Genomic DNA, 27,605 nt, shown 5'->3' with positions numbered 1-27,605 from the left:
GCGAGCTGCGTGAGAGTGGCGAGCTCCTCTAGTTGCACCTTGCCCGCATCGCTACCTCCGCCTGTCCCCCTCGTCCTCCTCGATCAAGTGCCCCTTCATCGGCAGCGCGACGGCCTCCCTGTCCCTCCACACAGCCTCGTGCATGCGCCCCTTGAACCGGTACCGCACCCTGAGCCGCTTCTTCTCGCCGATCGCCGGGTCGCAGAAGCCGAGGAGGGACGCTTTCGAGCGGCCGGCCGGGATGGTGAGCTGCGAGAGGCCGGTAGGAAGGAGGGCTTGGATAGGAGCTGTGACGGGCGAGGGATGACTCAGTGAGGGTCTGCGAGAGTGAGAGACCGAGGAAAGAGAGAGAGCAACGCACCTGTCACGTCGAGCCAGCGCAGCTCGGCCTCGTCCTGCACCTTGTCGTCGACGGCTTCGAGCACGCCGTACATCGCCTCGAGGATGACCAGACCTGCGCGCAACAGAGTCGTCGAGTCAATGAAGGTGGCCGGCAGAGCGAGAGAGAAAGAGAGAGCGCACCCTCTTTCGCCTCCTCCTCCCGGACCCGCTTCTTGACGTGCTCGGCGAGGAGCGCCTGCGCGTCGAGCGCCTCCTTGCGCTTCTCGCGGATGTACTCGGCGTGCTCCTTGCGCAGCTCCTTGAGCTTGCTGCGGGCCGGCAGGGCAGGAAAAGGTCAGTCGGGCGCTGAGGAGAGAAGGAGGGGAACGAGCGCGAGAAGGTCGTGGACGCGCCCGCTCAACTGCTTGCGCTTGCGTGGCGCGAGAACGAGCTGGTTGGTGGCGATGATGCCGAGGGCGGGCACGACCGTGAAAGCGGCAAAGAGGCGGTAGTCGAGGCCGGACGAGATGATGACGGGGAGGTTGATGCGCTGACCGAGTCGGGAGAAGCTGCGGGCAGTTGGGGCAGAAGAGTCAGTACTGGCAAGAACGAAAGCGCACGAGAGAGGGAAAAGGAGGCGACAGACCGAAGCTTGACCGTCATGGCGCCGTTGGCGGCCACCTCGAGGCCCATGCCGGCCTTGCAGTTCTCCGTCACGCGCCGGTCGGCACTGACGCCGACACTCGCCGCGCCGACGTTGGTCACGACGCCCTGGACGCCGACCTTGAACCCGCCGAGGACCGTCCTGCCCCAGCTGAGGCTCACCTGCTTGACGAACATGGCGCTCGTCGCCTCGATGCCCCAGCCCGTCGCGTGGCTGAGCCCGACGGACAGCGTACTGTCCGAGTACGGCTGCAGGAGCGCCTCGCCCCACCGACCGAGCGCCCACGCGCCGCTGCGCAGCGTGACCGTGCCCGTCGTGCGCTCGTATATGCGGCGCCCGAGCACGACGCTGAACTTTGGCGGCGCGTCGAGCGTGCGCACGGGGACGTCGACGCGCACGAACGAGTCGGGGTCGGGCGCGTACGTCGCCTTGAGCGTGAGGGCGCGCGGGCGGAGGAGCGTCGTGCCCATCTCGAGCGACAGGCGCTGCGACGGGTTGTGCTGCAGCTTGAGGAGGAGATTGCCCGCGCCGGACCCTTGACGCGCCGTCACCTGGGTCGTCGCGACGAGCGCCGTCGTGGGCGTGAGCGGCGTCGTGTACGAGTGCTTGAGGAAGACCTGGCGCTGCGAGATCGTCTGCAGGCGCTGCAGCGGGCCGAGCTTCTCGGGCCCGCCTAGTCGCTCGAGGTCGGCGTCGCGCAGGAAACACACTCGGGCGTCCGAAACGATCGTGAGCTCGCCCTGTGGAGGAGGGAGACGTCAATCAGGGAACGTGGGGCGGGCGAGGACGAGAGGCGCACCTTGCTCCTGACGAGATTCTCAATGTTCTGCTCGAGCTGCTGGCGGTTCATGCGCTCGTACTCGGCTCGTAGCTGCGGGCGAACAAGGGCGTCAGGTGCGGCTCGTGGCGACGAATGAAGGGACCTTCGCAAGGCGCACCTCTGCCGCCGTCTTTCCCTTCGTCGCGACCTCCCACTGAGTCTTGAGCCCTTGTGCGCCGAGCTCGTCGTAGATGGCGCGCTTGTGCGGGTCGGACAACGTCTCGTAGGCTTGTTGCACGCTGGCGAAGCGCGAGTTGGCGGCCGACTTGAGCGACGGGTCGTTGTGGCGGTCGGGGTGGAGGAGAGCTGCCGGTCCGAGGGCACGGTCAGTGTCGCCCGTCGAGAGAGGTTCATTCGGTCGATAAAGACAAAGGGGACGGACCTGCGAGGCGGCGGTAGCTCTTCTGGATCTCGTCGTCCGAGGCGGTGCGCTCGAGGTTGAGGATCGAGTACAGGGCGTCGCGGTCTGCGTCGCGCGCCTCGTCGGGTTCTGGACCGTGTTCGGTTCGGTCGAAGAGTGGATCGGAGCGCTCCCACGAGTGGTCGTCGAGCGAGTCCTCGAGCGCGGTTGCGGCGAACTTGTCGCCGAACGTGGCCATGGCGGCGCGAACGGGCAAGGCTGGCGGCTCGGTTGGGGGAGCTGTAGCTGGCGAGGAGAAGTAGCAGTCGATCCCGAGGGCGGGAGAGCGTGGTAGCGAGCAGAGGGCGAGCCGGTGGAGAGAGAGGCGGGGGTAGACTCGCCCCCATCCGCTCCACCTCGCTCGACTGGCTAGTGGCGCAGTGCAGCATGGTAGGACAGGTGCGTGGATCATCGCCAAGCTGTCCCCCAAGGTCCCCCGACTGACTCGCTCTCCTGCAGTCCTCGTCGTCCTCATCGCCCGCCGAGTCGTCGTCTCGACCAAGGGAGACGCCAGCGCAGCACGCAGCCCGCGCGTTCGCCCCCGAGGACGTCCCTGTCCCTCAAGTCGTCGTCCGCGGGCCCCTCATCGCCACCCCCGAGCCGCCTTCCTCGTCCCCTCCTCCCCCTCCTCCGGCCGCCTCGACCTCGATGAACACTCCGGCCCCCGACACGGCTCCGCCCGCCGCCGACTCGCTCCCGCCGCCCAGCCGTCCGCCAGAGCTCGTCCCTCCCCAGGGCGAGGTCACGGCCGCCGGCGTCGAGATCGTCATCGGCGACCAGGACCGCGCCGACGCTGAGCAGTGGCACCGCGACCGCATCGAGCGCAAGATGCGCGGCGAGTACGAGCGTGCAGGCAAGCACCTCGCAGAGATTGTGCGTCCGCCCATCTCACTCCTGTCCCTCGTCGTCCTGACCCTGGTCCTCATCGACCACCGCCGCAGGTGCACGACAACCTCGACACGCCGCTCCGCCTCAACGCCATCCGCATCTTTGGCGCCAAGTCGACTCGCCCCTCGTTCCTGTCGCGCATCTTTGCCCCCTACTTGTCGCCGCTCCCGCCTCCCTCGTTTCTCGCCGCCACGTTCGCCCCCGACGCGCCCGCTCCGCCCTCGCAGCACACGCTGCGCTCGCTCCTCCAGGCGACGCGCGACCTGTCGAGCACGCTCGACAAGTTTGACCTGTACCGCGGCGTCGAGGCGACCATCGAGCGCAGCGACAGCGTCCTGAGCGAGCGCGAGGACGTCGACATCGTCCTGCGCGTCCAGGAGGCGCCCAAGTACTTCTTGCGCACCGCGACCGACGTCGGCGACGGCGAGGGCAACGCTGTACGTCCCCTTTCTCGCCTGTTCTGTCCTGCCTGCGCGCCAGTCACTCACGCTCGCTCGCGTCCACTCGCAGACGGGCACGGCCAAGATCCGCAACGCGTTCGGCGGCGCCGAGACGGTCGAGGGCAACGTCAGCTTCGGCACGCGCACCAAGTCGGCCTTCCAGGTGCGCCTCGTACTCTCTCTTCCCCGGCCACCGTCACCGTCGCCGTCCCTGACCCGCACTTGCCCCTCCAGCTGCGCCTCGACACGCCCGTCAACTCGTCGTCGACGACGCACGCCGACCTGAGCATCTTTTCGGCGCAGCGCGACCTCGGCTTCTACGCGAGCTGCCACGAGGCGACCAAGGGCACGATGGCGCGCTTGAGGGTGCGTGCGCCGTCCTCTTTATCAGCCTCTCGCGCGCGAGGCTCTGCTTCGAGCCCGGTACTGATAGAAGTCGTGGACGGTCTCGCAGACCCTTACGCCGTTCGGCACGCACGAGCTCGCCTACGAGGCTGTCCTGCGCCAAATTGGCGACGTCGCCCCGAGCGCGTCCATGTCGTGCGTCCCCTCCCTCGTCGCGCCCTCCCTAACCAACGCGCCTACTGACATCGTCTCGCTTTGCCGTACAGGATCCGCGATGCGGCCGGCCCGTCGGTCAAGAGCGCCATCTCGCACGTCTTTATGCGGGATACGCGCGACGACCCGTTCGTGTCGACCCGAGGCGCGTTCGTCAAGCTCAAGCAGGTGCGCCCTCTTCCGCTTCCTCGCCGTCGTCGTTGCACTCGCCACTGACTCACACGAACGCGCTACAGGAGTACGCGGGTCTCGGCGGCGACGCCAATTTCTTCAAGCTCGAGCAGGAGGGCTCGGTCGCTCGTTCTCTCGGCGGCGGCTATGTGCGTCCCTGTTCTTCTACCTCGTCGTCTTGCGCCCGTACTGACACACCTTTCTCGCGCATAGTCTGTGTCCCTCTCTGGCCGGTCCGGCTTCCTCTTCCCCCTCTCGGCCGTCCGCCCTCCCTCCTCATCCTCGTCCTCCTCCACCCCGCGCACCTCGCTCTTCCCCGACCGGTACCACCTCGGTGGCCCCACCTCGGTCCGAAACTTCCGCCTCAACGCGCTCGGCCCCAAGGACCTCGGCGACTACGTCGGCGGTGACGCCTTTTACGCCCTTGGCGCGAGCGTCCTCACGCCGTGCCACATCCCGACGCCGTGGCGCAAGGGCGCCGCCAATAAGTGGTGGAGCAGCGAGAACCTGCACGGCCACGCGTGGGTCAACGCGGGCAAGCTCGTCGGCTCGGGTGCGTCCCTCTCTCTCTCCCCTGGTCCTTCCTCCCCCCGACTAACTCAGGCTCTCGCCTCGCCTACTCGCAGGCCAGCCCGTCTCGGCCATCGTCGCGACACCTCCCTCGCTCACGGCCGGCTTCGGCCTCATGTACCGCCACTCGCTCGTCCGCATCGAGGCCAACGTCGGCGTGCCCGTCGTGCAGACGAGGGGCGAGGGCGGCGTCAAGGGGTTCCAGTTCGGGCTCGGATTGAGCTTCCTCTAGACGGCGGCGTGTCGAAAGCATAGACGGAGCTGCTGAAAAGGAGGCGCGCAAGCGCGCGTTTGAGCATGAGGAGCGGCGAGAGGTCCGAGAGGTCGAGAGCAGCTCCTCGCGCTGGACGAGTTGGATCGGCTCGAGCAGTCGTACAACACGTTGAGAGTGCCCTGCGCCACGCCAGCACAGCTTCAGCGAGCTTCGAGACCAAGTTGGCCTCGAGCGCTGACGACGGCCAACCCGCTGTCCTCTCCACAACTCGCTGTTCGTCCGCCGCACCCAGACCGCCGCGACACAGCCCAACACCACTCTCTGCACTCGCACCACCCACCGCCCGCCAGCACCCACCGCCGTCCCATGCCCGTCGAGGAGAAGGAGCGCCCGCAAGCGCTCGTGTCGGTGCCGGCCGACGACCCTCAGCCACCCAAGAAGCCGACGCAGGAGCAGGACAAGGTCGCCAAGGCCCGCGAGGAGCTCAAGAAGGACTCGGACGAGCTTGTGCGTCCCTCTGTCGACCTCTGTCGAGGTGGCGATGACGACTCGGTTGCTGACCCTCCCTCCTCTCTCGCAACCGCAGAACGAGGAGGATGCGACGCTCAAGGGCGAGCTCGAGATGCTCGTAGAGCGGTTACGGGTGCGCCCCTGCCCGCCACGCCCGTTCCCTCGTCTGCGCCGACCCGCTCACCTCCTCGCTCGTCTCGCTCGCAGGAATCCGACACGGCGCTGTACCGCCCTGCGCTCGAGTCGCTCCGCACCCTCATTCGCACCGCGACCTCGTCCATGACGTCGGTCCCCAAGCCCCTCAAGTTCCTCCGCCCCCACTACGCCGACCTGCAGAAGATCCACGCCTCGTGGCCCGACGTCGCCCCGGCCCAGTCGACCTCGCAGGCCGTCGTCGACTCGGCCTCGGCAGCCGTCGGCGCCGTCGCGTCCGCAGTCGGGCTCGGCAACGGCGCCGCAGCGGGCGAGGGCGAGGCGGGCAAGGACGCGGCGGCGGCGGCGGCGGCGAGCCAGGACGACAAGAAGGTGCCGTCGAGCGTGACCGACAAGGGCCTGTTTGCCGACATCCTGTCGGTCCTCGCCATGACCTACTCGGACTCGGGCAAGCGCGAGACGCTCAAGTACCGGCTCACCGGCGGCAGCGAGGAGGACCCGGGCGTGTGGGGTCACGAATACGTGCGGTCCGTCCTCGCCTCTCTCTCTCCCTCTCCTCTCTGCGTGCGGGGACGACTCGCATCCTCTCGACACGGACTGACGCCGCTGTTGCGCGCCCCCGCAGGCATCTCGCGGCCGAGATCGGCGAGGAGTACGACGGCCGCGTCGACAAGGGCGAGTCGACGGCCGACCTGCTCGCGCTCGGCCTGCGCCTCGTGCCGTTCCTCCTGTCGCACAACGCCGAGTCGGACGCCGTCGACCTTCTGCTCGAGCTCGAGGCCATCAAGGAGATCGTCCCGTTCGTCAACGCCAACACGTTCTCGCGGGTGTGCCTGTACATGGTCTCGGCGGTCTCGTACCTGACGCCGCCGGACGACGTCGAGTTTCTGCGCACGGCGCGCGAGATCTACAAGAAGCACAACCGGTACACCGAGGCGCTCACGCTCGCACTCCGGCTCCAGGACCCCGAGGCGATCAAGGCCGACTTTGACGCGCCGACCAACCCGGTCATGAAGCGACAGCTCGCCTACATCCTCGCACGCCAGCAGGTCGACATCAAGGACGAGGACGACGAGACGCTGCGCGAGATCCTCAACAACACCAAGCTGTCCGAGGGCTTCAAGCGGTTCGGCGCCGAGCTGAGCGTCACCGAGCCGCGCTCGCTCGACGACGTGTACAAGAGCCACCTCGAGCCCGGTCGTGCGCCCGCCACGGTCGACTCGGCCAAGCAGAACCTCGCCGGCACGTTCGTCAACGCGTTCGTCAACGCCGGCTTCGGCAACGACAAGCTCATGGTCGAGGCCGAAGAGGGCCAGAGCTGGATCTACAAGAACAAGGACCACGGTGCGTCCCCCCTCGCTCCCTCCCCTTTGCCCCCAGAGCGCCCGACTGACGTCGCTCTCGTTGTTCCCCCCTTTGCGCAGGCATGTTCAGCGCCGCGGCGTCGCTCGGCCTCAGCCTCCTATGGGACACGGACGTCGGCCTGTCGCACATCGACAAGTACGCCTACGCGTCCGAGGACCACATCAAGGCGGGCGCCATGCTCGCCAACGGCCTCATCCACTCGGGCGTCCGCACCGAGATGGACGCCGCACTCGCCCTCCTGTCGGACCACGTCGAGTCGCCGTCGGTCCAGCTCCGCGTCGCGTCCATCATCGGCCTCGGCATCGCGTACGCCGGGTCGCAGCGCGAGGACCTGCGCGACCTCCTCCTCCCGACCCTCCAGGACTCGACCGTGTCGATGGAGGTCGCGAGCATGGCGGCGCTCGCGCTCGGCTTCATCTTTGTCGGGTCGTGCGACGAGGACGTTGCGCTCGGCGTCGCGCAGAGCATCATGGAGCGCGACGAGGCGCAGCTCAAGGACAAGTGGGGCCGCTTCCTCGCCCTCGGCCTTGCGCTCCTGTACCTCGGTGCGTCTCTGTCACCTTCCTCTTTTTTCGCGCCCCGTCGAGGAGGCATGAGCGCCCGGCACTGACTCTCGGTCCTTTCCCTCGAGCAGGCCGGACAGAGCAGTCCGAGGCGACGGTCGAGGTCCTCAAGACGATCGAGGCGCCGCTCGGCAAGGTGGCCATCGCGCTCGTCCAGATGTCGTCGTACGCGGCGACGGGCAACGTGCTCCAGATCCAGCAGCTCCTGCAGGCGGCGACCGACCACCTCGACCCGGAGAAGGAGAGCGACCTGCACCAGGCCATGAGCGTCATCGGCATCGCGCTCGTCGCCATGGGCGAGGACGTCGGGAGCGCCATGGCGCTGCGGCAGTTCAACCACCTCATGCACTACGGCGAGCCCGTCGTGCGACGAGCCGTCCCGCTCGCGCTCGGCCTCCTCAGCGCGTCCAACCCGGTCATGACGATCCTCGAGACCCTGTCGCGGTACTCGCACGACAACGACCTCGAGGTCGCGACCAACGCCATCTTTGCCATGGGCCTCGTCGGCGCCGGGACCAACAACGCCAAGCTCGCGCAGATGTTGCGCCAGCTCGCGAGCTACTACGCCAAGGAGGCCGACTGCCTGTTCATGGTGCGCATCGCGCAGGGCCTCGTCCACATGGGCAAGGGCACGATCGGCGTCAACCCGTTCCACACGGACCGGTCGCTCGTGTCGCCCGTCGCCGTGTGCGGCCTACTCGCGACCCTGGTCGGCTTCACCGACACGCGCGCGTTCGTCCTCGACAAGAGCCACTGGATGCTCTACTTTCTCACGATGGCCATGTACCCGCGGTTCCTCATCACGCTCGACGACCAGACGGGCGAGCTCCTCCCGACGAGCGTCCGCGTTGGCCAGGCCGTCGACGTTGTCGGCCAGGCGGGCAAGCCGCGCACCATCTCGGGCTTCCAGACGCACACGACGCCGGTGCGGCTCGGGCACACGGAGCGCGCCGAGATGGCGACCGAGGAGTACATCCCGTACTCGCACGTCCTCGAAGGCTGTACGTCCCCTCCTCTCCCTCTCTCTCTCTTCTTCCTGCGCGCCGACCTAACTCTCTCTTCCCTCGCCTCCTTTCCTTGCCGCAGACGTCATGCTGGCCAAGAACAAGGGGTACGAGAAGGGCGAGGACGGCGGCGAGGCGATGGACACGGGCAAGTAGACGCGCGAGCTGAGCCGCACGAGGTGTAAAAAAGCTTTGAACTGCTCTCTCGGCGGTAGCATGAGAGGCGAGAGGACGAGGCGAGCAGCACAACCCGAGCGAATTGAGCGGCCCGCCAAAGTTGGGCTCCGCGGTGAGCTGATGCGGAGGAGCAAGGGGAAGAGAGCGGGTCCACGTTCCGCTCGTCTCGCCGGGCTCCTACGCCCGAGTGCTCACAGCTCGACAGCCACACTCGCGCACGGGCACACTAAGCCTGCGTCCACGCCCGCGCCGCCTCTCGCCAGCGCCCGCTCGCCGCCTCAGCCCGGCACGCCCCCATCTTCGACTCTCGCCTCTCATCCTCGCCCGCCGGCCGCTCGACCGAGCCGTGCGAGCTCGCAGGGCACCCGCACACCACCTCGCGACACCGTCCGCCGTCCTCAGCACCGCCTCAAGGCGCCGTCGCCGTCCCTTTCCCCCCTTCCTCTCGTCGGGGCACCGCCTCTCGACCTCGCTCTCGCCTCGCCATGAAGTACGGCAAGGCGCTCGCCGACCAGCTCGACTCGCTCCCTGAAGAGTGGCGTCAGCAAGCCATCGAGTACCGCAAGGTGCGCCTCGTCGCCCCTCGTCTCTCCCCCTCCGTGCACGATCAGGCTCAACTGACTCGTCTCTTCGCGCACAGCTCAAGAAGGTCATCAACCGCGTCGCCAACGAGCTCAAGGACCTCGGCCTCACGAGCGAAGTCCTCAAGGAGCTCCTCCAGCAGCCGGGCGCCACTGCCGCCGCGGGCCCGTCGTCGCCGCCCAAACCCGCCGCCGCGCCGTTGCCCTCGTCCGGCACGTTGCGGTGGGCCGACCAGGAGGGGGCCGGGAGCGGGACCGACGACGAGAAGAACGGCGGGTCCGAGGCGCGCATCGAGGAGGTGCTCGACGAGGTCGAGGGCGTCGTCGAGGCCGAGGAGGAAGACGGGCCGCAGCTGAGCGAGAAGGCCAAGGGCAAGCAGAAGGCCGTACGCAAGAGGCGGGTACGCGCGTCGTACGAGCTCGGAGGTACGCCCCCGTCTCTCTGTGTCAGTCTCGATCCGTCGTCGGGGCGCAACCTGACGAGCTGTTTGACAGGCACGACCGCCCACCCTGAACCTCGCATCCACCTCGTCTTCTCCTCTTGCTCGTCCGAGTCGTTCTCCGAGTCGGACGATGGCCGCTCGCACCGCACCGCGTCTGACCTCGACGACGACGACCTCGACGGCATCGCCGCCTCGCCGGCCAACTTCCTCTTCAAGCGGCACGCTCGCAAGCGCTCGGCCGGCTCGCGCAAGTCGGTCAAGTCGGGCAAGTCGCCCAAGAGCCAAGTCGTCGAGCTCGCGTCGTCCGAGGGCGACGACGACGTCGTCGGGGACGACGATGAGCAGGGCGACTCGGCGGCCGCGTCGCTCGCCGTCGAGGCGGGCAGCTCGTCCGGCCCGTCGACGGACGACCCGTTCTCGCTGCCGTCGACCGAGGACGTGACCGAGGCGACCGAGTCGTCCGGGTCGGTCGGCGGCGAGGCCGACGGCGTCGAGTTCGAGGGCGCCGGCCCGCAGGCCAACGAGCTCCTCAAGCGCATGTACGGCGTCGGTCGGCGCTGGAGCGAGGACGACGGCGAGGGCGACGCGCACATCGTCGAGCTCGACGCCGACGAGGCGCTCGAGGTCGCGCAGGGCCGATCGGCGCCGCACGACACGCCGCGAGCGCTTCACCGCGCCCTGAGCCAGGAGACGCTGCGCGCGCCCGCCGGCACGCCGCTGCGGTCCGAGCTGCTCGAGTCGATGAAGTCGCTCGAGTTGGCGGCCGAGGGGAGGGCGCAGGAGAGGGTCGAGCAGCAGGGCGAGCAGGCCGATCAGGCGGACGACGAGGGCGAGGCGCCATCTTCTCGAGCAACACCGTGCGTCCGAATCTCTCTCTTTCCCTGATCGAGAACGGCAGACTTACGTCGATCCTCAACTCGCAGACGCCGCCGCAAGCGCCGACCTCGTCAGCACCGCCGCGAGGTCTTCATCCCGCTCAACTCGGACACCGAGTTCCTGACGCTCCTCGCGTCGGCCCTCAACTCACTCGCGACGCTCCAACTCGCGCAGAAGCGCCAGTTCACCGAGGCCGTCCAGCTCCTCGCGCGCGAGGTGTCGGCCGTATCGTCGCCTTCGCGCCCCAAGTCGGACCTGTACATCTGGCGCGAGATCTTTTCGCTGTGGGTCGAGGCGGCCATCTTCGAGTCGTCGCGCGAGCGCGACCGCGGCGAGCGCTCGATCGACGAGGTCGACAAGAAGCTCGAGTGGTTCGTCGACCAGGTCGCCAGGCGCAAGCTCGCCAAGCGCATGCGGCACAAGGAGAGCCGGGTCGCGCTCGAGAAGTTCATCGCGCTCAACGTCGAGCTGCTTGACCTCAAGAAGTTCCAGGTCGCCAACGAGGAGGCTGCGCGCAAGATCGTACGTCCGCCTCGTCCTCCTCCTTCTCCCTCTCCCTCTCGCACGACCATGTCGACTTACCCTGGATGTTGGTCCCCTCGCAGCTCAAGAAGCACGACAAGCGCACGGCGTTGACGGCGTCGCTGCGGTTCCCCAAGTTCATCGCGTCCGAGGACTCGACCTCGATGCTCTCGACCGAGCTAATTCTCAACGGCGACGACGGCAAGCCTCGACCGATCCTCACCCTCCCCGGCTTCCCCTCGCTCCCACACGTCCTCCTGTCGACATTCACGACGACGCTCCTGCCCATCATCCCCCAGCTCGAGGACTACGAGTGCTCGATCTGCGGCGACGTCGCGTTCAAGCCGATCCGGCTCAACTGCGGCCACAAGTTCTGCGGTGCGTCCCTCGCTTCCTCTCTCTGTCTGTCTCTCGTCGTCCTCGTGCGTGTCGACCTGACACGAGCTCTCGCGAAACAGTGCGGTGCCTGGTCAAGATGCAGAAGCGCGGGCAGGACAACTGCCCGCAGTGCCGCAAGGCGGTCGTGCTGCGGGCCAACGCGTCCAACCTCGACGGCGAGCTGCAGCAGTTCCTCGAGCGGTGGTTCCCGCACGAGGTCAAGGACAAGGAGAAGCACAACGCCAAGGAGGCGGCCAAGGAGGAGCTCGAGGAGATGGGGCTGCACGAGCGCAAGTGCGTCGTCATGTAGAGGGCTGTTTGTTCTTGCTAGAATGTCTGCGTTGGAAGTACGGGTTCGCTCCACCGTGTGCAGCTTGCGAGAGAGCGGTGCGGGGACAAAGCGCGAGACCGGCTCGTCCTCGCCCCGCGCCGAAAGCTCCCCCGCTCGCTGCCTGTACCCATGCTCCTCACCTCTCGTGGGCCTGCTCCTTGCTTCAGAGCAGCTTGTGCACCTTCTCTCGTCCGCCTCCGCTTGCTGCACTGCCCAGTCGTGCCGTCAACCGCCCGCACCACCTCGTCGTCGTCGATCCAGATGAACTCTCGTTCCACGTCGTCAACCACGGGCAGCAAAGAGCGGATCCGCCCGTCTCTCAGCTCAAGGTATGCCCACTCTCTCTATCCCAGCCCCGCCCGCCCTGGTCGCAGTGAGAGCGCAGCGGTCTCCTCGCGCCGGGCTCTTCCCCACTTGGCCACTGTCCGAGCCGCTCCCGTGTCGACGACGGGCCTTCAGGACCTCGAACTGACTCTAGCCTGTACCTGCAGCCTCGTACTACTCGCGCCGCTATCCAGTCGCACGCCTGAGGGCTTCGACTACCGCGTCCTCCTGCTCAAGCGGCACGCCCAAAGCCGGACGTACGACTCGGCGCACGTTATGCCAGGTGCGCTCGACTCTCTTGCCACTCAGTGACTCCGTACTGACCCTCGATTCGAAACGCAGGCGGCAACATCGACCCGATCGACCTCGACACGGCCGCGTGGTCGAGCCTCTTCCCGTCCAGCTCCTCGTCCGCCCCCTCGACCTCGCCCGACCTCACCGCGACCGAGCTCCAGAGCCTCAAGATCTGCGCCGTGCGCGAGACGTTTGAAGAGTCGGGCCTGCTCCTGCTCGAGCCGGGCGGATCGGCCCAGCACACGTGGAACGCTCTGCCGGCCGAGGACAAGACGCGGTGGCGCGAGGAGGTGCACAAGGACGGCAAGAAGTTCCTCGACCTGCTCAAGATGCTCGGCGACGACGCCAAGCCCGCGTTGAGCTCCCTTACGCACTGGTCCCGGTGGATGTACGTCTCACCCGTCCATTTCTCGACGCGACCCTCACTGACTCTGGCGGCCCGTACAGTACGCCCGTCATTCTTCCTCGCCGGTTCGACACGCACTTCTTCATCGCCGTCTTGCCGCCCTCGTTCTCGCCGGCGTCGCCGCACGCCCCGACCCACGAGTCGCTCGTCTCGAGTGACGGCGTCGAGACGTCGTCGGCCGACTGGCTCACACCCCTCGAGGCCATCGGGCGGGCCGTCGCCTACACGGACGAGCTCACGTCGGCGACGCTCGCGCCGTCGCCCTCGTCGTCGAGCAACGCCGGGCCCATCATCCTCCACCCGCCCCAGTTCAACCTCATGGCCGAGCTCGCGTGCAACCACCGCTCGCTCGCGTCGCTCGTCGTTCCCTCGTCGGCCTCGAGCGATCCGGCGGCGGCGCCCGTCGTTCGAGCGAGGCGCGTCGTGCCCCTCACGCCGCAAATCGCCCAGGTCGTCGACGGCCAGGGGCGCGAGCGCCGCGCGACGCTGCTCCCCGGCGACGACGAGTACGCGTACGAGGCTGGCGCAGGGCTCGACGAGGTCAAGGCGCGGGTCGAGGAGGGTGGGAGCGGCAAGGGGAGGAGGAACCGGTCGTACGTGCTCGCGCCGAGGAAGGGCCAGATCGGGTTGACGGTCGAAGGTGCGTCCCTCTCTCTCTCTCTCCCTCTCTGAGATTCTTTCGGTTTGCGCCTATAATCCTGACGACGTGCTCGACAATCACGCAGGGTGTTTGAGGGAGAACGTCGTAGACGTGCTGGGCGAGGGCTGGGAGGACATGCGGGCAGGAGACTCGGGGCGTCCGCTCCCGAAGCTGTAACTTATCGAGCGTGTCTCTCGTCAGAGCAGAGGATAGTAAACGAGAGAGAGAGAGAGGCACAGAGCACGTCTAGAAGTGACAGAAATGGCTACAGTACGACAGGCGTCGCTCGAACAGGCGCACTCGGCGTGGTAAGATGTCGCGCGCGTCTCCTCCTTCTTCCGTCACCGTCCGCTCCCCTGCCGCTCAGTCGCCCTTCCACTCGCACTCTGGCCTCGTCTCCCTGCTCCTCCCGGCGCTCCTCATCCACTCCTCGCTCCGCTCCCTGTCGCGCTCAGGCCCCTGCCCGACCGCCGAGTACTGGCTCTCGAGCGCCTGCTGCCCGTCGCGCACGCCCAGCTCGGACCACTTGTCGCGCCCGTCAAAGCGCTCCTGAACAAAGTCGAGCTCGGGCACGGGCGGCTGGTCCATGAGGGCTTGGCCTTGCGACGACGCGACGCCGAACGTGTCTGCGACGGCGAGGACGAGTAAGTTCTCGGTCTCGCTTGGAGCTCTACGCGAAGCAGAAAGAGAGAAAGAGAGAGATGGCGACGCACCAAAGATGTAGAGCTGGGACGGGGTCGGGAGCTGGGCGTGGTCGCTCGAGACGTGATACATGAGTTGAGGATCGTCGGGGGGAGCGAGCGCCGCGAACGACGCCCGGCTGTTGGGCGGCAAGTCGTAGTGGTAGTGCGGGTTGTCGGCCTCGTGCGACTCGATGGCGGCTTGGTGGCCGCTGACGTGGTCGACGCCGGGGAGGGCGCTCGAGGGAAGCGGATTGGGCGCGTTGCGGAGCTGCTCCTCGACGGCTGCAGCGATACGAGAGAGTCAGTCTCTGTCGATGTGGATGCACGAGAGGGGGAGAGAGGAGGAAAGGGGAGGAGAAGAGAGAGAGAAGGAAAGAGGGACGCACTCTCGGCTTTGCGGCTCTGGAAGCGCTGCCTCGCCTGCGAAAGGGCTTGGAGGCGGTGCGCCGCCTTTGGCGTGTAGTACGAGCTGAGCTCGAGCGCCTGCTGGAACCAGTCGAGCTCGTCGACCGACACCTCGTATTCCTCCGAGACGGGCCCGCCCGGCTGACCGACGCGCTGCGCCGCCCACGTCGTCCACTCGGGGAGCATCTCGAGCTCCATGATCATGTGGTGCACGAGGTGCTTGTCCTGGCTCTGGAGGTACAGCTGGGCGTAGAACGACGCGAGCTTGAGGCACTTGCGGACGCGCAACTCGGACTCTTGGCGCATCGACGACAGGAGCGGGTCGTCCTCGCGCTCGGCCCACGTGCCGGGACCATCGCGGTTCTTCATGCTGCGGGCGGCGAGAGCACCGTCAGGAGCTGATCAAGGTGGACGAGAGAGAGAGAGGGAGAGGAAGGCGAGGGACGCACAGGTACACGTGCTGGAGGTTGATCAAGTCGACAAGGAGCGAGTCGTACCGCACGCCGAGCAGGACAAAGTGCTCGAGGCCGAACGGCTGGTCCTCGCAGCCGGCGACCTGGTTGCACGCGAGGCCAACGAGGAGCTGCTGCAGCTCCTGGATCGCGTTGTGGACCTTGTCGATGAGCTTCCACAGGCTCTTGAGCAACGGGAGCGTCGAGGGCGCGTTCTGGCGGCGACCTGCACGAGCGTACGAAGGCGAGAGGTCAGTAAGGCGTCCTCGAGAGTCTGTGGGAGAGGGAGAGAGAGGGAGCGCACCGGTCGAGAGCTGGGCAAAGAGCCTCGCGCAGCCACAGACCCACAGGCACGACGTCGTGAGCGCGTCGACGAGCTTCTCGACCGTCAACGGCCGTTGCGTGCACTTGCGCAGCTCGTCGCCGAGGTCGGCGTTCGGGAAGTCGGGGATCTGGACGCCGTCGGTGACGATGTACTGGTCGAGCTCGCCCGTCGTGATGTACGAGGGGCGGGACGAGGCCGACGAGATGATGGCGTCGGCGAGCTGCACGTCGAGAGCGTCAGGTAACGTCGAGAGAGATAGGAGGAAGGAAGAGAGAGAGGGACGCACGAAGAGGGCGCAGCCGGGGCCGATCCGAGGGTCCTTGCTCGTGCGCTCGCCGCGCTCGAGCGCGTCGTGCCGAATGTCGAAGTACATGCCGATGGCGTTGCGGGCGAAGAAGCGGCTCTGCCGAGGGAGGACCTCCTCGTCTGTGGACAACGAGGGCAATTCGACTAGGTGGTGAGGATCTGTAAGTCGAGCGCCGACAGCCGCACACGAGCGCGGCGGGAGGGAGTGAAAAGAGAGAGGGAGACGCACAGATGAGCAGTTGGACAAGGCCGACCATGCCGTCGAGCATCGACGGCTCGGTCTCCTGGAAGAAGTTGTGGCTCCAGCACAGCTCGCGCGCACGGGCCTCGAGCTGGCGGCACGCGAGCTCGCGCCGCTCGCCGGCGAACAGGTAGGCGGGCGGACTTGGCGTGCCGTCGGCCAGGTGGATCGAGCTGATGCCGAGGAGCTGCGAGTGCGGCGTGGCGCGGGCGCCGAGCGCGCACAGGACGGCGACGGCGCACTGCTGCGCCGGGTCGAGCGTGTCGAGGTGCATCTTGTAGAACCCGATGCGGTCGGCGAGCGGCTTGACGCCCGGCAGCTTCGAGCAGCAGGCGTATAGGGCGGCTGCGGGACGAAGAGAGAGAGAAGCGAGGTCAGGTCGGGCTCGACGAGGGGGACGGCGAGGAAGGAGAAGTCGAGCGCACCGTCCATGAGGTGGCACGTGAGGTGCCTCGCCATCTCGACTTGGCCGATGCGCCAGTGCACGTTGCTGCGCCCGAGGTCCAGGTCGGCGCCCGTCTGCTGCGCGACGAACTTGGCGACGACGTCGCCCTCGTCCTGGCCGAGCTGCAACGTCTTGGTCCAGATGTCCTGCACGGCGCCCGGGATGCTCGCCGCCGCGCTGTCGAGCGGATAGGTCGAGTAGGACGCACGTGCGTTGGCGAACGAGTCGCTGATGGCGCGCTGCGACCCGCCGGCGGCCGAGGGCGACGCCTTGTGCCCGCTGTTGCTGCCGCCGTTGCTGTTGCTCGCGTCGCCGCCGCCGTCACCGTGGCCGAACGAGGTCGACTTGAGCTGGCGCTCGAGCGCGGCGACCTTGGCCTGGAGCTGCGAGATCTGCTCGGCGTCGCCTCCCTCCTCGATCTCGTCCCTGCAAGAAAGCTCAGGGTCAGGGTCGAGCTCATCGTGTGAGAGGAGGGGGAGAGGCGCAGGACGCACACGTTGGTCACGTCGGTCCACTCGCACGTCTCGCGCCGCTTGAGGCACCTCGCGCACGCCGGCCACGCTCGGTCGCACCGCACTCGACGCTCCCTGCGCGACGACGACGACAATCAGTTCCCGTCTTTAAAAGAGGAGAGAGAGGACGCCGACGCACCGGCACTTCTTGCAGCTCTTGTCGGCGCGCTGCACGATCTTCTTGTCGTCGACCGCCGCGCCAGCCGAGGCGGCGAGCCCGCTCGCGCTGGCGTCCGGCGCCGGCGCGGCGCCGCCCTTTCTCGGGCGCGACGACCCGCCGTCGCCGCCGCTCGTGCGCGAGCTGTCGACGCCGCCGCTCGCGCTCCCGTTCTCGCCGCTGCCGCTGCCGCTGCCGCTGCCCGTCCCGCTCCCGCTCCCGCTCGCGCCACTCAGGCTGCGGTCGGCGCGCCGCATCGCCGACGCGCCATCGTCGCCGCCCTGACCCTGCTGGTGCTGCGACAACGGCTGCAGCTGCGGCTGCCACGAGCCGCCGACGTGCTGCTGCAGGGCGCCGAACGCCTGGCCGCCGAAGAGCGGGTACTCGCCGAGGGCGCCGGCGCTCGTGAGGGCCTCGAGCGCCGAGATGCTCGACGCCGACGTGTCCGACTCGTTGCGCGAGCGCTTGGTTGCGCGGGGCGAGGTCGTACTCGGGTCGGGCGAGTGGAGGTGGTGGTGCGGGTCGGCGGAAGGGGCATGCTGGTGCTGCTGATGGGTCGAGGCGCGCCAGGGGTCGTACAGGGGTGCGGGCTCGTCGACCTGCATGAACGAGGACGAGGTCGGGGCGGACGAGGGCATGCCGAACGAGTTGGCCGTCGTGCCGGTGCTCGATCGCGGCTGGGACGACGACGAGGCGGCGGACGGCGGGGGTATGCCGCCCATTTCGAGCATCGAGAGCGACACGCCGTGGTAGCCGTTGTTGGCGTGCTGGAGCGACTGGCGCTCGGCGGAGAAGAAGCCCGGCGAGGGCCACAACGACGAGGGCTGGTCGATCGGGAGGGGCTCGGCCTGGTACGACGTGAACGGCTGCTGCTGGTGGCGGTGCTGGTGGTGGTGGTGCGGGGGTGGCTCGAGGTGAGGGAAGCCGGGCGAGGTGGTGGTGACCCCTGCAGGTGGTGGCCGATGCGACGCCGACGGCGAGTTGGCGTCCAAGGGCGACCACGCGCCAAAGTCGAACGCGCGCAGAGGTTGCGGCTGCGGGTCGTGGGCGTGCTGGTGGCTCGCGGTGCCGGTCGTGGAGCGGTCCATGGGCGCTGCGACGGTCGTGTCGTCCGAGCCAGATGAAGTGGACGCGGGCGGCTCGGGGGGTGGGCCGTCTGGCAGTTGCGGGGGCCAGTTGGGCAGGTTGCCGGGCTTGTGTGCGCGCATGGCTAGGATGCAGCAGATGCACTTGGAGCGGGCAGGGCGCGGTGGTGGTGGTGGTGCAACGAAGGCCGCACACCTCGAGGCCGTCATCTCTGTCTCCTGGTCGGTCGGTCGGGCGCCCTTTCCGCTTCGACGCGCGTCCCTTGTACACTTCTCCGCAATCTGGCCGCCGCGTCCCTCGCGCGCACTTTAGCCTCGCTGCTCCTGGCTCGTAGTCGCACTTGCGTCACTCGGTTTCTTCTGGTCACACAGCTTCAGCCTTTGACTTGACCGCGGGCGCTGCTTGCCGCACCGAGCCAGAGCTCGTCCATCTAGCACCCTCGAAAATACTGCAGACGAGAGTGCAAGCGCTGTCGTATTCCGCGGACGAACGGGAGACGGTCGCGAGGAGAGCGGAGACGGCCCCTCCTCCTCACCTCTCGCACGCCATGTCGTTCCCGACCAACAAGCTGCCAGAAGCCTTCGAGGAGGAGCACGGCTCGCTCGACCTCGACGACGCAAAGCCCTCGACCTCGGCCGGTGGCCGCCCAGGCGCGCGCGACTATGGCGGCGACGACGAGGACCTCGACCTGCCCGACCAGCCCAACAACGTCTGGCTGTGCAAGGTGCGCACCCGCTCTCTCTCTCTCTCCCTCGTGGCTCTTCCAGAGCGAGTGGGCGGGCGGGTGGCTCGGCCAGGTTGTTGTCAGGGTTCCGGGCTAGCTGGAGCAGCTCGCCTCGGCCAGGTGCGGGGCGCTTCTCGTGCGCTCGCAGGAGGTCATGGACTCGTGGGCGCAGTCAGGCGTAGTTAGCGGCGGGCCGGCAAGGCGGGCGAGAGGCGACCGCTCCTCCTCCTTCCCCACCCGACGGCGGAGCGCGCGACGACGAGCGGCAGCACCGTCACCCCTGGCTCTGCGTGTGCGCACTCTGCGTCTGCATCCATTCCCAGAAGGAACAGCCGCCCGGCGTGCTCCTGCGAGCACTCCCTTGGCCCCCCCTCTCGTCGACCTCGTTCACTGACTAGTGCTCCCTCGTCGCGCAGGTCCCGCGGTTCCTCATGGAGAAGTGGATGCAACAGCAGGAGGAAGGGCAGATGCTCGGGCGGGTGCGGGTCTACGACGAGTGCGTCCCTCGGTCCCTCGACGGTCCCTGCCCCACCTGCACGCGCGAGGAGCTCGTCGCTCCTACGTCGTGCTCAAGCCTGTTCGTCGCGGACTGACTCGGCTACCACCCTCAGGAAAGGCGCCGACGGCCAGCCCAAGATCGCCCTTATCCTCAACGACCCGTCCGCCGCTTCCTCCTCAACCACCGCCTCGCCGTCCTCGTCCTCGGCCCACCAGAAGCCCGACGTCAAGGGCAAGCGCCCCGCGAGCGCGACCGACGGCGTCCCGACCGAGTACAAGTTGACGATGCAGAACACGAGCAGCAAGAACCTGTACGTGTTCGGCGAGCGCATCGAGGACGACGTCGAGACGGGCGACGAGGGTGCGAGGAGAAAACGCCGTGCGTCGTTGCCCTTTCTCTCTCTCTCCTCTCTGAGTCACACGTCCCTGTCGACCGAGACTGACTGCTCGCCCTCCTCGGTTCCCCACCCACAGGCAAGACGACGCTCGTCGGCACGGTCGCGCACGAGTGCTCGCTCACGCCGTCGATCCAGTCGGCCGACGCGTCGGCGGCGTACGCGCGCATCCTGCGCGAGCGGCAGCGCAAGGCGTCCGAGCCGCGCCGCACGCTCAAGATGCTCGATGTCGACAAGGCGCAGGCGAACCGCATGGCGAGCGGCATGGGGACGGCCGGGCTCAAGGGCAGGGTCGCCACGTTCGCTGTGCGCCCCTCTCTCTCTCTCCCTCTCGCACGATCTCTCTGCTCGAGCTTTGTGCGGCCGAACTGACTCTCTCGGACCCGCAGAACACGTCGAACCGGGCCAAGGCGGCGGGCACGTCGTCGGGCACGGCGCAGCAGCAGCGCCTGACGCGCATCCCCAAGAACGAGCTCCTCGACCTCTTGTTCCCGCTGTTTGCCCAGGCGCCGTACTGGCACCTGCGCGCGCTCAACGACCACGTGCAGCAGCCGCAGACGTACCTGCGCGAGACGCTCAACGAGGTGGCCATCCTCGTGCCCAAGGGCCCGTACGCCCAGATGTGGGCGCTCCGGCCCGAGTACAAGGGCGCGGCGGGCGAGAAGGCGCAGCAGGGCGCGACGGCGGCGGCGGCGAGGGCCGGTGCGGCAGGAGGAGGAGGAGGAGGGGCGGCGGCGCAGCAGGGGTCGAGCGCGAGCGGCGCAGGCGGTGCGGCGGCGGCCCGAGGCGGGGCAGGCGGCGCAGGAGGCGTCAAAGCTGAGCCTGGGACGAGCGAGGGCGCGCTGCTGCTCGAGGACGACGACGACGACGACGACCTCGAGATGGTGTCCTGAGCGCGCTGGTCGGGGACGATGCTCCGCTTTGCCTTGTGTGCAACACCTTTATCTCATGAGCCTGCGTGCGACTGCCGCGAGGAGAGCGCGAGAGCAAGGGAGAGCGAGACGCACGTGCCGCTGGTTGTCCGACGATTCGTTCGAGGCCGAGGAGCCGCTCGCCGAGGAGAACGAGTGGCCACGTCTCTCGCTCACCTGCACGCTCCTGCTGTTGCACCGCACGCACTCTCGCACACGCACTCGACAAGCGCACGCCCCACGTCCACTCGCTGCGCCAATCTGAGCCCGCCCCGCCGTCGCGCCCCTCGACCCGCCTCGTTCGACGCCCTCTCCCCGACTTCCCTGGCACGCGAGACCGACGCACAGCACAGCAACCGCCCACGATGCTGCTCAGCACCACCCTCCCGGCGCTTCTCCTCGCCACGACCGCTCTCGCCCTCCCCGCCTCGTCCTCGTCCAACGATGACCCGCCGTCCATGGCCGCCCTCGCCGCCGACCCGTTCAGGCCGCACCGCCACAAGAACACGGTCCTCCTGATCCGCCACGGCGAGAAGAAGCGCGACGGCAGCGTCGGCCTCAACGAGGCGGGCAAGCGCCGCGCCAAGTGCCTCCGCAAGGTCCGACCACTCCTCTCCTCTCCTCTCGCAGCAGCCGGCCTGAGCCACTCGACTGACTCTTTTGACGCGCAACGTACAGCTTCTCGGCGCACAAGGCGAGCACAACGTCGGCCTCATCCTCGCCGAGGACTACGACCGCAAGACGAAGAAGCGCCGCCGCCCGTTCGAGACGGTCCAGGGCCTCGCAAAGGACCTCGGCCTCAAGGTCGACGTCGAGTGCGAGGTCGATGACCCCAAGTGCGTCCGGCGCAAGATCGACCAGTACGCGCGAGAGGGCGGTACGGGCGACGTCGTCGTGTGCTGGGTGCGTCCCTCGCTTCCTCTCTCTCCCCTCGCCCGAGCGACCAGAGCTCTCTTCCTGACACAGACACCTTCCCGCCACGCAGAAGCACTCGATGCTGCACAAGATTGCGCACGAGCTCGGCGCAAAGACCCGGCCGTACCCGGACGAGCGGTGCGTCCCATCCCGCACTCCTTCTCCTCCTCCTCGTTCGCGCCCGTGCCCTGTGCCTTCTGGGCCCTGTCACTGACGCCCGATACTGCCCCCGCAGGTACGACATCATGTGGACGCTGCGCAACGGCCGCGTCGTCAAGAAGGAGAGCGAGCGCTGCCCCGGGCTCGACCCGCAGCACCCGCGCAAGCACGACGGCGACCTCGAGATCGACGCCACCTCGGTCATCGACGACGACGACGAGGAGGAGGAGGAGGAGGGCTCTGCGTGGGACGAGTACGACGTCGAGACGAGCGCAGGACAGTGGCAGCTTGGCGGGCTCAACGAGCTCGACTAGCGCTTCCACCCTTCCCTTCCCTTCCCTTATCTCCTTTCCGCCCCTTTAGCCTAGACCTACACTCTCCGCGTTGTACCAGCACCCGCCCGTGTCGTCCATAGATCCTCTTCTCGTCCTGCCATCGAGCGCTTTTGCCGTCGTCCTTCTCGAGCCCGACCGCTTCTTCAGGCTGCTTCTCGTGCGTCAAGCAGGTGCCCGAGACTCGCTTTATAGTTCGTGCGCCTCGGCTGGGCCCTTCGCTCGACGCTCGACAGCGAGGAGGTCTCCTCGACGAGGCTCGAGGTCCGAGCGAGCCTTGCTCGAGAACCCGAAGCCATGCTTGCTCTCTCGCTCGCAGAGGTACGCTCTCGGGGCGTTGGTGACGGCGCGAAAGAGATATGACAACAGCTGTGCAGCACCGGGCGACGTCTCCTGGGCCACGCTCGCGAGGCTCTACCGCTTCTCGTCGTTGCCGTCGAGGCGGAACGTCAGGACGGTGCCGTCCTCGGACCCGCTGACGGCGATGCGCCCGTCGCGGCTGACGCTGACGGCGTGCACGATGTCGCGCGGGCCGAGCAGGGTGCGCAGGCACGAGCCGGTGCGGTAGTCCCACAGCTTGAGCGTCTTGTCGGCCGAGCCCGTGAGGAACGTGGGCGTGTGGGGCGAGAACGAGAGAGAGGTGACGGCGTCCTGTGCGAGGGAGAGGGGCGTCAGGACGAGGTCTCTGCAAGACAAGAGGGCGACGAGGACAGATAAAAGGGAGGACGGACCTCGTGCGACCCGGTGCTCCTCAGCTTGAACCCGCTCGCCTCCCACGTGCACACCCGCCCGTCGACGCCGACGCTCACCATGACGGTGACGCTCGCGCCCGACTGTGCGCCGCCGACGGTCGGGATCTCGTTGAACGCGACCTGCTCGATCGACGCGCCCTCCTCGTGTCCCTCCATCTGCGCGAGGACGGTCCCCTGCACGAGGTTGACGGCGCGCAGGCCACCCTCGGCACCGCCGACGATGGCGACCGTCGACGCCGGGTTGACGGCGAGGCAGTTGATGCCGCCCTCGAGGCGGAACCGTGCGTCGGCGCCGGTGAGCTTGTGCACCGACTCGCCCGTGCGAGGGTCCCACAGGATCAGGGTCGAGTCCTCGGACGCCGTCAGGATCTTCTTGCCTGTGTGGTGCCGCTCGTCAGTGCCGAAAGAGGGAGAGATGGAAGGAGAGAGAGAGAGGAAGGGACGGACCGTCGGGGGTGAAGCGGCCGCAGGTGACGGACGACGTGTGCCCGGACAGGACGTGCATCGTCGCGCCAGACGGAACTGCGAGAGTAGGGCGAGTCAGTACGTCGGTCTCGAGGAAGGGGGTCGAGTCGAGGAGGCCGGACGCACGGTTCCACAGCCAGACGGTGCCGTCGGCGCCTCCCGCCATGAGGACGTTGCCCTTGGGGTGCCAGTCGAGGAACTCCGCGTGGAGAGAGAGCTTTCAGACGTCGTCTGGGTGGCGCAAGAGAAGGAGGGAAAGGGGACGCACGTTGACCTCGTCCGGGCCCTCGAGCGAGCACGCGAGCTCCCACCCAGTCTCTTCCCACGCCATGTCACTGCTCGGCCGCCGCGCCTTCCACACGTTGACCCTGCCGTCCATGCCGCCGGTCGCGACGAGGCTGCCGTCAAAGTTCCAGCCGACGCTCGTGACCGAGTCCGAGTGGCCGGTGAGGGACGCGACCTGGGCGCCCGTGTCGGTGCGGAAGATGAAGGCCTGGTCGTCCTCGGCGCCCGAGACGGCGAGGGTGGCGGCGTGCGGGTGGACGGCGAGGCAGAAGACGGCGCCGCCCTCGTTGGCGTGCAGGCGGGCGGTCGCGACCGAGTCGTCGAGGCCGTTGTCGAGCAGGGTCATGGCGTCGTCGTGGCCCTCGCCCTCGCCGTGGTACTCATGCTGGGCGTTGGCGTCGTACTCGTCGTCGTCGTCCGACTCGACGGCCATGGCGTCGTCGCCGCCGAGCTCCTCGACCTCGAGCACGTCCTCCTCGTTGAGGAACTCGGGGCCGTCCTCCTCCTGCTGCTGGACCGGCGTGATGTCCTGGATCGGCTGCTCGCTGTTGCTCATGGTCGGTGGCTCGAGCTGGGCGAGGTGCGAGGTGTGTGTGTCGAGCGAGAGCGAGAGACGAGAGACGAGGCTGACTGATGGCGATGAGGTGGGGGCGCAAGCTCAGATTCGGTATTGGCCGCCAGAGTCTAATGCAAGTCTGTAATCGGAATAGGAATTGGGCTCGAGCCGGGCGCGCGGTTTGCCGGGCGATCAGCTTCCACAGGCCACGCCTGCCACGCTCAAGCTCGCCTCGCCCAACTCGATTAGCTCAGCCACGAGTGCAAGCGACGCATCTGCACCTCGACGACCACACTCGACACGCCTGCAGCCTCGCCCCGGCCCTCGTGTCCCCCCACTTGCGCACGCCTTCCCACTCGCCCTCCTCCTCGTCGTCCAGCCGCACAGCGATGACCGACTACCGCGGTGCCACCGTCGAGGACCTCCAGGTGCGTCTGCAGTCCCCCCCCCCTCGTTCTCCCTGTGCCCGCCGCTGACCTCCCCCGGTCGCGCACAGCTCTCGCCGGCTCTCGTTCTCCCCGTCTCGACCTCGATCGGCACGGCTCTCCAGCGTGTGTCTCTGCTTCCACCTTCACCTCTGCCTTCACAGGCGGCGCTGACCCTCGCTCCCCTCGTGCGCGCAGTGGCTTTCGAGCGCGACTTCAGGTCAGTGTCGCCGCTCTCCTCGACCTGCGCGAGCGCGAGTTGCAGCTGCAGCTCGACGCCTGCAGCAGGTACATGTGAAGGTTCTTGAAAGTGACACTATGACGTCCTCGCAGCATCCTCCCCTTGCACGACCCTTCGTCTCGCGCGACCCTCCTCGGCTGGCTCTCGGTCGACGCCCTCAAGCCCGCCGCCGAACGTGGCGAGCTCGACCTCGACGCGCCCCTGAGCAGCCTCCAGTCCGGTGCCGCCGAGGACAGCGAGGGTGCGCGGCCGGTCAAGACGTTCAAGCGCGGCAAGACGTACAAGGGTCCGTCGGCGCTCTCTCTTGCTCTTTCTCTCCTTTCCTCGAGTGCCTCCTCTTTCGAGTCAGGCGTTGACAGTCCATCTGCCGTCCTATCGCAGTCATCACGCCCAACACGCCGCTCGAGGAGCTCGAGGCGTTCTTCACGGCGCAGAGCGGGCCGAGCGGGAGCGGTGCAGCGTTCGCGCTTGTCACGGATGGCGGTCCGTCCTCTCTCTCTCTGGGCCTGTCGTACCTGCACGAGAAGCACACTGACTCGTATGTTGTGCAGCGCGCAAGTTCGTCCTCGGGATCGTCACGGTCGACGACTTGACCAAGTGCGTCTCTCTCGCCTTTTCCTCCGCCGGCAGTCGGGCAGCCACATCTGCTCGGCTCGGGCTGTAAGGCCCTCGAAAGAAGCACCTGACTGACATAAAGCTCTCCAGGTTCACCTCGCGTCGCTACGGCACCAACCCGCAAGCCTAGAGCTGCTTCTCTTCTCTCCGTCGTCGCCAACCTCGCACCTCGTTCGCGGCACCACCTCCCCGACCGGCCACCTAGACAAACCCGACTCGACCTCCCTCGCAATGATACCCTCGCCCCCGCTCTCCCTCCTGCCGTGCCTGTAATGACTTGTTCGACGCCCGGCTCGCTGTCCGACGACGCGAGAGAGAGAGAGAGGCGAGGACTCACTACTCTGCGCGACCTGTGCGAGGTCCAGTCCGTCTGTGCTGGTACCGAGAGAATCCCGCATGCTCCACGTCTCGCACAGAGCGGCGGGAGGGTCCTCGTCGCGAGCCGGTCTTCATCGCAAGCGTGCCGCTGAGGCTGCTCTCCTCCCTCGACATCGCCTCTGACCGACCAGGAGCGCACCCGGCATGCCTCTGCCAGTACAGCAGACGCCGCTGTGGGCACAGCGCGCTTCGACCCGCCCTGCTCGCCTTGCGACGACGCTTCCCCTCGCCGCCGCGTTCGCGCTCTGCTTCAACCTCGGCATCCTCACGACGTTCGCCCTCCTCGTCCTGCTCCTCCCCTTGGCCTACCTCGGGCCGACCCGCCTCGCCTACCTCCGCACGGGCAAGGCCACCTTTGGCCGGCTCCTCGTCCTCGTCCTCGGCCTCTTCTCGCCGACCGAGCTGGTCCTCAGTGCGGGCGAGGGGATGCGGCCAGACTGGGTCGAGCGCGGTCCAGACGGACGGGCGGTCAAGCTCAACCTGCCCGCAAAAGGCCTCTGGGTGCGTCCACCTCCTCCTGCCTCGCCCCACTCGACGGACAGCTGACCCTCCCTCTCGGCCCGCTCAGATGTCGAACCACACGACCCTCGCCGACTGGCTGTACCTGTGGTCGTTCGCCTACCTGTCGGGCCACTCGAGCGCGCTCTACATCGCCCTCAAGGCGTCGCTCCGCCGCATCCCCATCATCGGCTGGGCGTGCCAACTGTTCGGGTTCGCCTTCCTCGAGCGCAAGTGGGCCGAGGACCGCCAGCCGTTCGCCGCGCAGCTCGACCGCATCGCGCGCGAGACGAACCGCGGCGGCGACGACGAGAAGATGGCCTTCTTGCTGTTCCCCGAGGGAACGATCGTGACCGAGAACACGAGGGGCATCTCACAGCGCTTTGCCGAGAAGTCGGGCGGTGCGTCCCCTCTCTCTCTCTTCCTCCTCGACTCTCTGTGCGCGTCCCTGACACTCTCTCGCCCCTTTGCAGTCGCCGATTTCAAGCACCTCCTCCTCCCGCGCTCGACCGGCCTCTTCTTCGCCCTGCGCAACCTCGCACGCTCCATCCCGACCCTCCACCTCGTCGACCTCACCGTCGGCTACCCTCTCCCGCGCCCCTCCTCGACGTCCGCCAAACCCGCCTCGCCGCAGTACGCGAGCGAGTTCTACACCCTCCCCTCGATCCTGCTCCAGGGCATCCCGCCGCCCGAGCTCCACCTGCACGTACGCGCGTTCGCGCTCGCCGACATCCCGCTCGGCGACCTGTCGCGCTCGAGCGCGACCGACGAGGACGAGGACGGCACGCCCGACGAGCGAGCGGCGTTCGAGCGCTGGCTGCGCGAGCGGTGGGCCGAGAAGGACCAGCTCGTCGAGCGGTTCCGCACCCGGGGCACGTTCGTCGCCCCGGCTACGTCGAGCAGCAGCAGGAGCGCCAAGGAGGCGGGCGAGAGCGATGATGACGACGACGACGACGACGACGACGAGCGCCGAGCGGGCGAGGTCGCGTGGCGGGTCGGCCTGCGCGAGCCCGCATGGGAGGTGCCCGCCGCCTTCTCCTTCTTCCTGCCGTTCGTCGCCCTCTTTGCCCTGTACCACTGGCGGCGCGCACTCGGCGCACTCGTCCTCGGAGCGGTTCTCGGGCGGCGAGGCGAGGGCGCGGGCGACAGCGGGTGGGACGACGAGATTGTCGGGAGGGATTGCCCGTGTGGACGGATGGGGCACGGCGCGACGGCGGACAAGCTCGCAGGC

General features: G+C 67.9%; 10 protein-coding genes across 10 annotated transcripts; 7 read left to right on the top strand and 3 right to left on the bottom strand.

Annotated features, from left to right (window-relative positions):
• Nucleotides 1-12: 12 nt before the first annotated feature.
• Nucleotides 13-2,412, bottom strand: RHOBADRAFT_39247 (uncharacterized protein). The gene is made up of 8 exons (XM_018413605.1): nt 2,188-2,412; nt 1,924-2,111; nt 1,785-1,856; nt 968-1,725; nt 735-890; nt 523-650; nt 362-454; nt 13-287 (listed from the first exon to the last, which is right to left on the bottom strand). The coding sequence occupies exons 1-8, from the start codon at nt 2,402-2,404 to the stop codon at nt 52-54; spliced, it is 1,848 nt and encodes a 615-aa protein (XP_018268688.1). The 5' UTR covers nt 2,405-2,412; the 3' UTR covers nt 13-51.
• Nucleotides 2,413-2,970: 558 nt separating this feature from the next.
• Nucleotides 2,971-5,135, top strand: RHOBADRAFT_29811 (uncharacterized protein). Its single transcript, XM_018412887.1, has 9 exons — nt 2,971-3,078; nt 3,147-3,530; nt 3,604-3,696; nt 3,768-3,899; nt 3,988-4,073; nt 4,145-4,259; nt 4,328-4,411; nt 4,476-4,819; nt 4,866-5,135. Exons 1-9 carry the CDS (start codon nt 3,034-3,036, stop codon nt 5,062-5,064), a joined length of 1,482 nt encoding a protein of 493 aa, XP_018268687.1. The 5' UTR covers nt 2,971-3,033; the 3' UTR covers nt 5,065-5,135.
• Nucleotides 5,136-5,360: 225 nt separating this feature from the next.
• RHOBADRAFT_48895 (uncharacterized protein) lies at nt 5,361-8,844 on the top strand. The gene is made up of 7 exons (XM_018415203.1): nt 5,361-5,553; nt 5,633-5,689; nt 5,764-6,236; nt 6,335-7,053; nt 7,134-7,619; nt 7,709-8,638; nt 8,724-8,844. Exons 1-7 carry the CDS (start codon nt 5,413-5,415, stop codon nt 8,795-8,797), a joined length of 2,880 nt encoding a protein of 959 aa, XP_018268686.1. The 5' UTR covers nt 5,361-5,412; the 3' UTR covers nt 8,798-8,844.
• Nucleotides 8,845-10,745: 1,901 nt separating this feature from the next.
• On the top strand, nt 10,746-11,928 carry RHOBADRAFT_17820 (uncharacterized protein; the record flags this gene model as incomplete). Its single annotated transcript, XM_018412392.1, has 3 exons — nt 10,746-11,240; nt 11,324-11,618; nt 11,699-11,928. Coding segments are annotated over 3 exons (1,020 nt in total), but the record flags the coding sequence as incomplete, so codon positions are not given.
• A 1,911-nt stretch (nt 11,929-13,839) lies between these two features.
• RHOBADRAFT_55729 (uncharacterized protein) lies at nt 13,840-18,347 on the bottom strand (the record flags this gene model as incomplete). The annotated part of the gene is made up of 10 exons (XM_018417986.1): nt 13,840-14,239; nt 14,327-14,578; nt 14,683-15,071; nt 15,151-15,379; nt 15,458-15,698; nt 15,765-15,904; nt 16,014-16,370; nt 16,451-16,896; nt 16,965-17,057; nt 17,122-18,347. The coding sequence occupies 10 exons, from the start codon at nt 18,345-18,347 to the stop codon at nt 13,977-13,979; spliced, it is 3,636 nt and encodes a 1,211-aa protein (XP_018268684.1). The 3' UTR covers nt 13,840-13,976.
• Nucleotides 18,348-18,772: 425 nt separating this feature from the next.
• RHOBADRAFT_55728 (uncharacterized protein) lies at nt 18,773-20,794 on the top strand (the record flags this gene model as incomplete). The annotated part of the gene is made up of 5 exons (XM_018417985.1): nt 18,773-18,949; nt 19,366-19,445; nt 19,561-19,826; nt 19,922-20,148; nt 20,232-20,794. 5 exons carry the CDS (start codon nt 18,773-18,775, stop codon nt 20,733-20,735), a joined length of 1,254 nt encoding a protein of 417 aa, XP_018268683.1. The 3' UTR covers nt 20,736-20,794.
• Nucleotides 20,795-21,211: 417 nt separating this feature from the next.
• On the top strand, nt 21,212-22,280 carry RHOBADRAFT_39236 (uncharacterized protein; the record flags this gene model as incomplete). Its single annotated transcript, XM_018413604.1, has 4 exons — nt 21,212-21,352; nt 21,432-21,656; nt 21,739-21,806; nt 21,904-22,280. The coding sequence occupies 4 exons, from the start codon at nt 21,212-21,214 to the stop codon at nt 22,139-22,141; spliced, it is 672 nt and encodes a 223-aa protein (XP_018268682.1). The 3' UTR covers nt 22,142-22,280.
• Nucleotides 22,281-22,502: 222 nt separating this feature from the next.
• RHOBADRAFT_55726 (uncharacterized protein) lies at nt 22,503-24,254 on the bottom strand. Its single transcript, XM_018417984.1, has 5 exons — nt 23,645-24,254; nt 23,503-23,575; nt 23,359-23,433; nt 22,891-23,288; nt 22,503-22,810 (listed from the first exon to the last, which is right to left on the bottom strand). The coding sequence occupies exons 1-5, from the start codon at nt 24,215-24,217 to the stop codon at nt 22,574-22,576; spliced, it is 1,356 nt and encodes a 451-aa protein (XP_018268681.1). The 5' UTR covers nt 24,218-24,254; the 3' UTR covers nt 22,503-22,573.
• A 352-nt stretch (nt 24,255-24,606) lies between these two features.
• RHOBADRAFT_46675 (uncharacterized protein) lies at nt 24,607-25,628 on the top strand (the record flags this gene model as incomplete). The annotated part of the gene is made up of 7 exons (XM_018414830.1): nt 24,607-24,645; nt 24,714-24,768; nt 24,841-24,862; nt 24,976-25,169; nt 25,265-25,366; nt 25,435-25,480; nt 25,589-25,628. The coding sequence occupies 7 exons, from the start codon at nt 24,607-24,609 to the stop codon at nt 25,626-25,628; spliced, it is 498 nt and encodes a 165-aa protein (XP_018268680.1).
• Nucleotides 25,629-26,155: 527 nt separating this feature from the next.
• Nucleotides 26,156-27,236, top strand: RHOBADRAFT_4915 (uncharacterized protein; the record flags this gene model as incomplete). Its single annotated transcript, XM_018415225.1, has 3 exons — nt 26,156-26,377; nt 26,445-26,775; nt 26,848-27,236. Coding segments are annotated over 3 exons (942 nt in total), but the record flags the coding sequence as incomplete, so codon positions are not given.
• Between the last annotated feature and the right edge of the window lie 369 nt (nt 27,237-27,605).

This window comes from Rhodotorula graminis (assembly GCF_001329695.1).
Source record: "Rhodotorula graminis WP1 unplaced genomic scaffold RHOBAscaffold_14, whole genome shotgun sequence".
NCBI lineage: Eukaryota > Fungi > Basidiomycota > Microbotryomycetes > Sporidiobolales > Sporidiobolaceae > Rhodotorula > Rhodotorula graminis.
The sequence above is the reverse complement of the archived record's forward strand: the minus strand, read 5'-3'. Positions and strand labels throughout refer to the sequence as shown.

Excerpts from the sequence above, each read along its gene's own strand:
- RHOBADRAFT_48895 (XM_018415203.1), top strand. The coding sequence starts at position 5,413 with ATGCCCGTCGAGGAGAAGGAGCGCCCGCAAGCGCTCGTGTCGGTGCCG. Across the intron at positions 5,554-5,632 it reads AGAAGGACTCGGACGAGCTT|AACGAGGAGGATGCGACGCT; the intron begins GTGCGTCCCTCT and ends TCGCAACCGCAG. Across the intron at positions 6,237-6,334 it reads TGGGGTCACGAATACGTGCG|GCATCTCGCGGCCGAGATCG; the intron begins GTCCGTCCTCGC and ends GCGCCCCCGCAG.
- RHOBADRAFT_29811 (XM_018412887.1), top strand. The coding sequence starts at position 3,034 with ATGCGCGGCGAGTACGAGCGTGCAGGCAAGCACCTCGCAGAGATT. Across the intron at positions 3,079-3,146 it reads GCAAGCACCTCGCAGAGATT|GTGCACGACAACCTCGACAC; the intron begins GTGCGTCCGCCC and ends CCACCGCCGCAG. Across the intron at positions 3,697-3,767 it reads GCACCAAGTCGGCCTTCCAG|CTGCGCCTCGACACGCCCGT; the intron begins GTGCGCCTCGTA and ends TTGCCCCTCCAG.
- RHOBADRAFT_55726 (XM_018417984.1), bottom strand. The coding sequence starts at position 24,217 with ATGAGCAACAGCGAGCAGCCGATCCAGGACATCACGCCGGTCCAGCAG. Across the intron at positions 23,289-23,358 it reads CGGCCGCTTCACCCCCGACG|GCAAGAAGATCCTGACGGCG; the intron begins GTCCGTCCCTTC and ends GGCACCACACAG. Across the intron at positions 22,811-22,890 it reads GGAGCACCGGGTCGCACGAG|GACGCCGTCACCTCTCTCTC; the intron begins GTCCGTCCTCCC and ends TCCCTCGCACAG.
- RHOBADRAFT_39247 (XM_018413605.1), bottom strand. The coding sequence starts at position 2,404 with ATGGCCACGTTCGGCGACAAGTTCGCCGCAACCGCGCTCGAGGACTCG. Across the intron at positions 1,857-1,923 it reads AGGGAAAGACGGCGGCAGAG|CTACGAGCCGAGTACGAGCG; the intron begins GTGCGCCTTGCG and ends GTTCGCCCGCAG. Across the intron at positions 651-734 it reads AAGCGCAAGCAGTTGAGCGG|CAAGCTCAAGGAGCTGCGCA; the intron begins GCGCGTCCACGA and ends GCCGGCCCGCAG.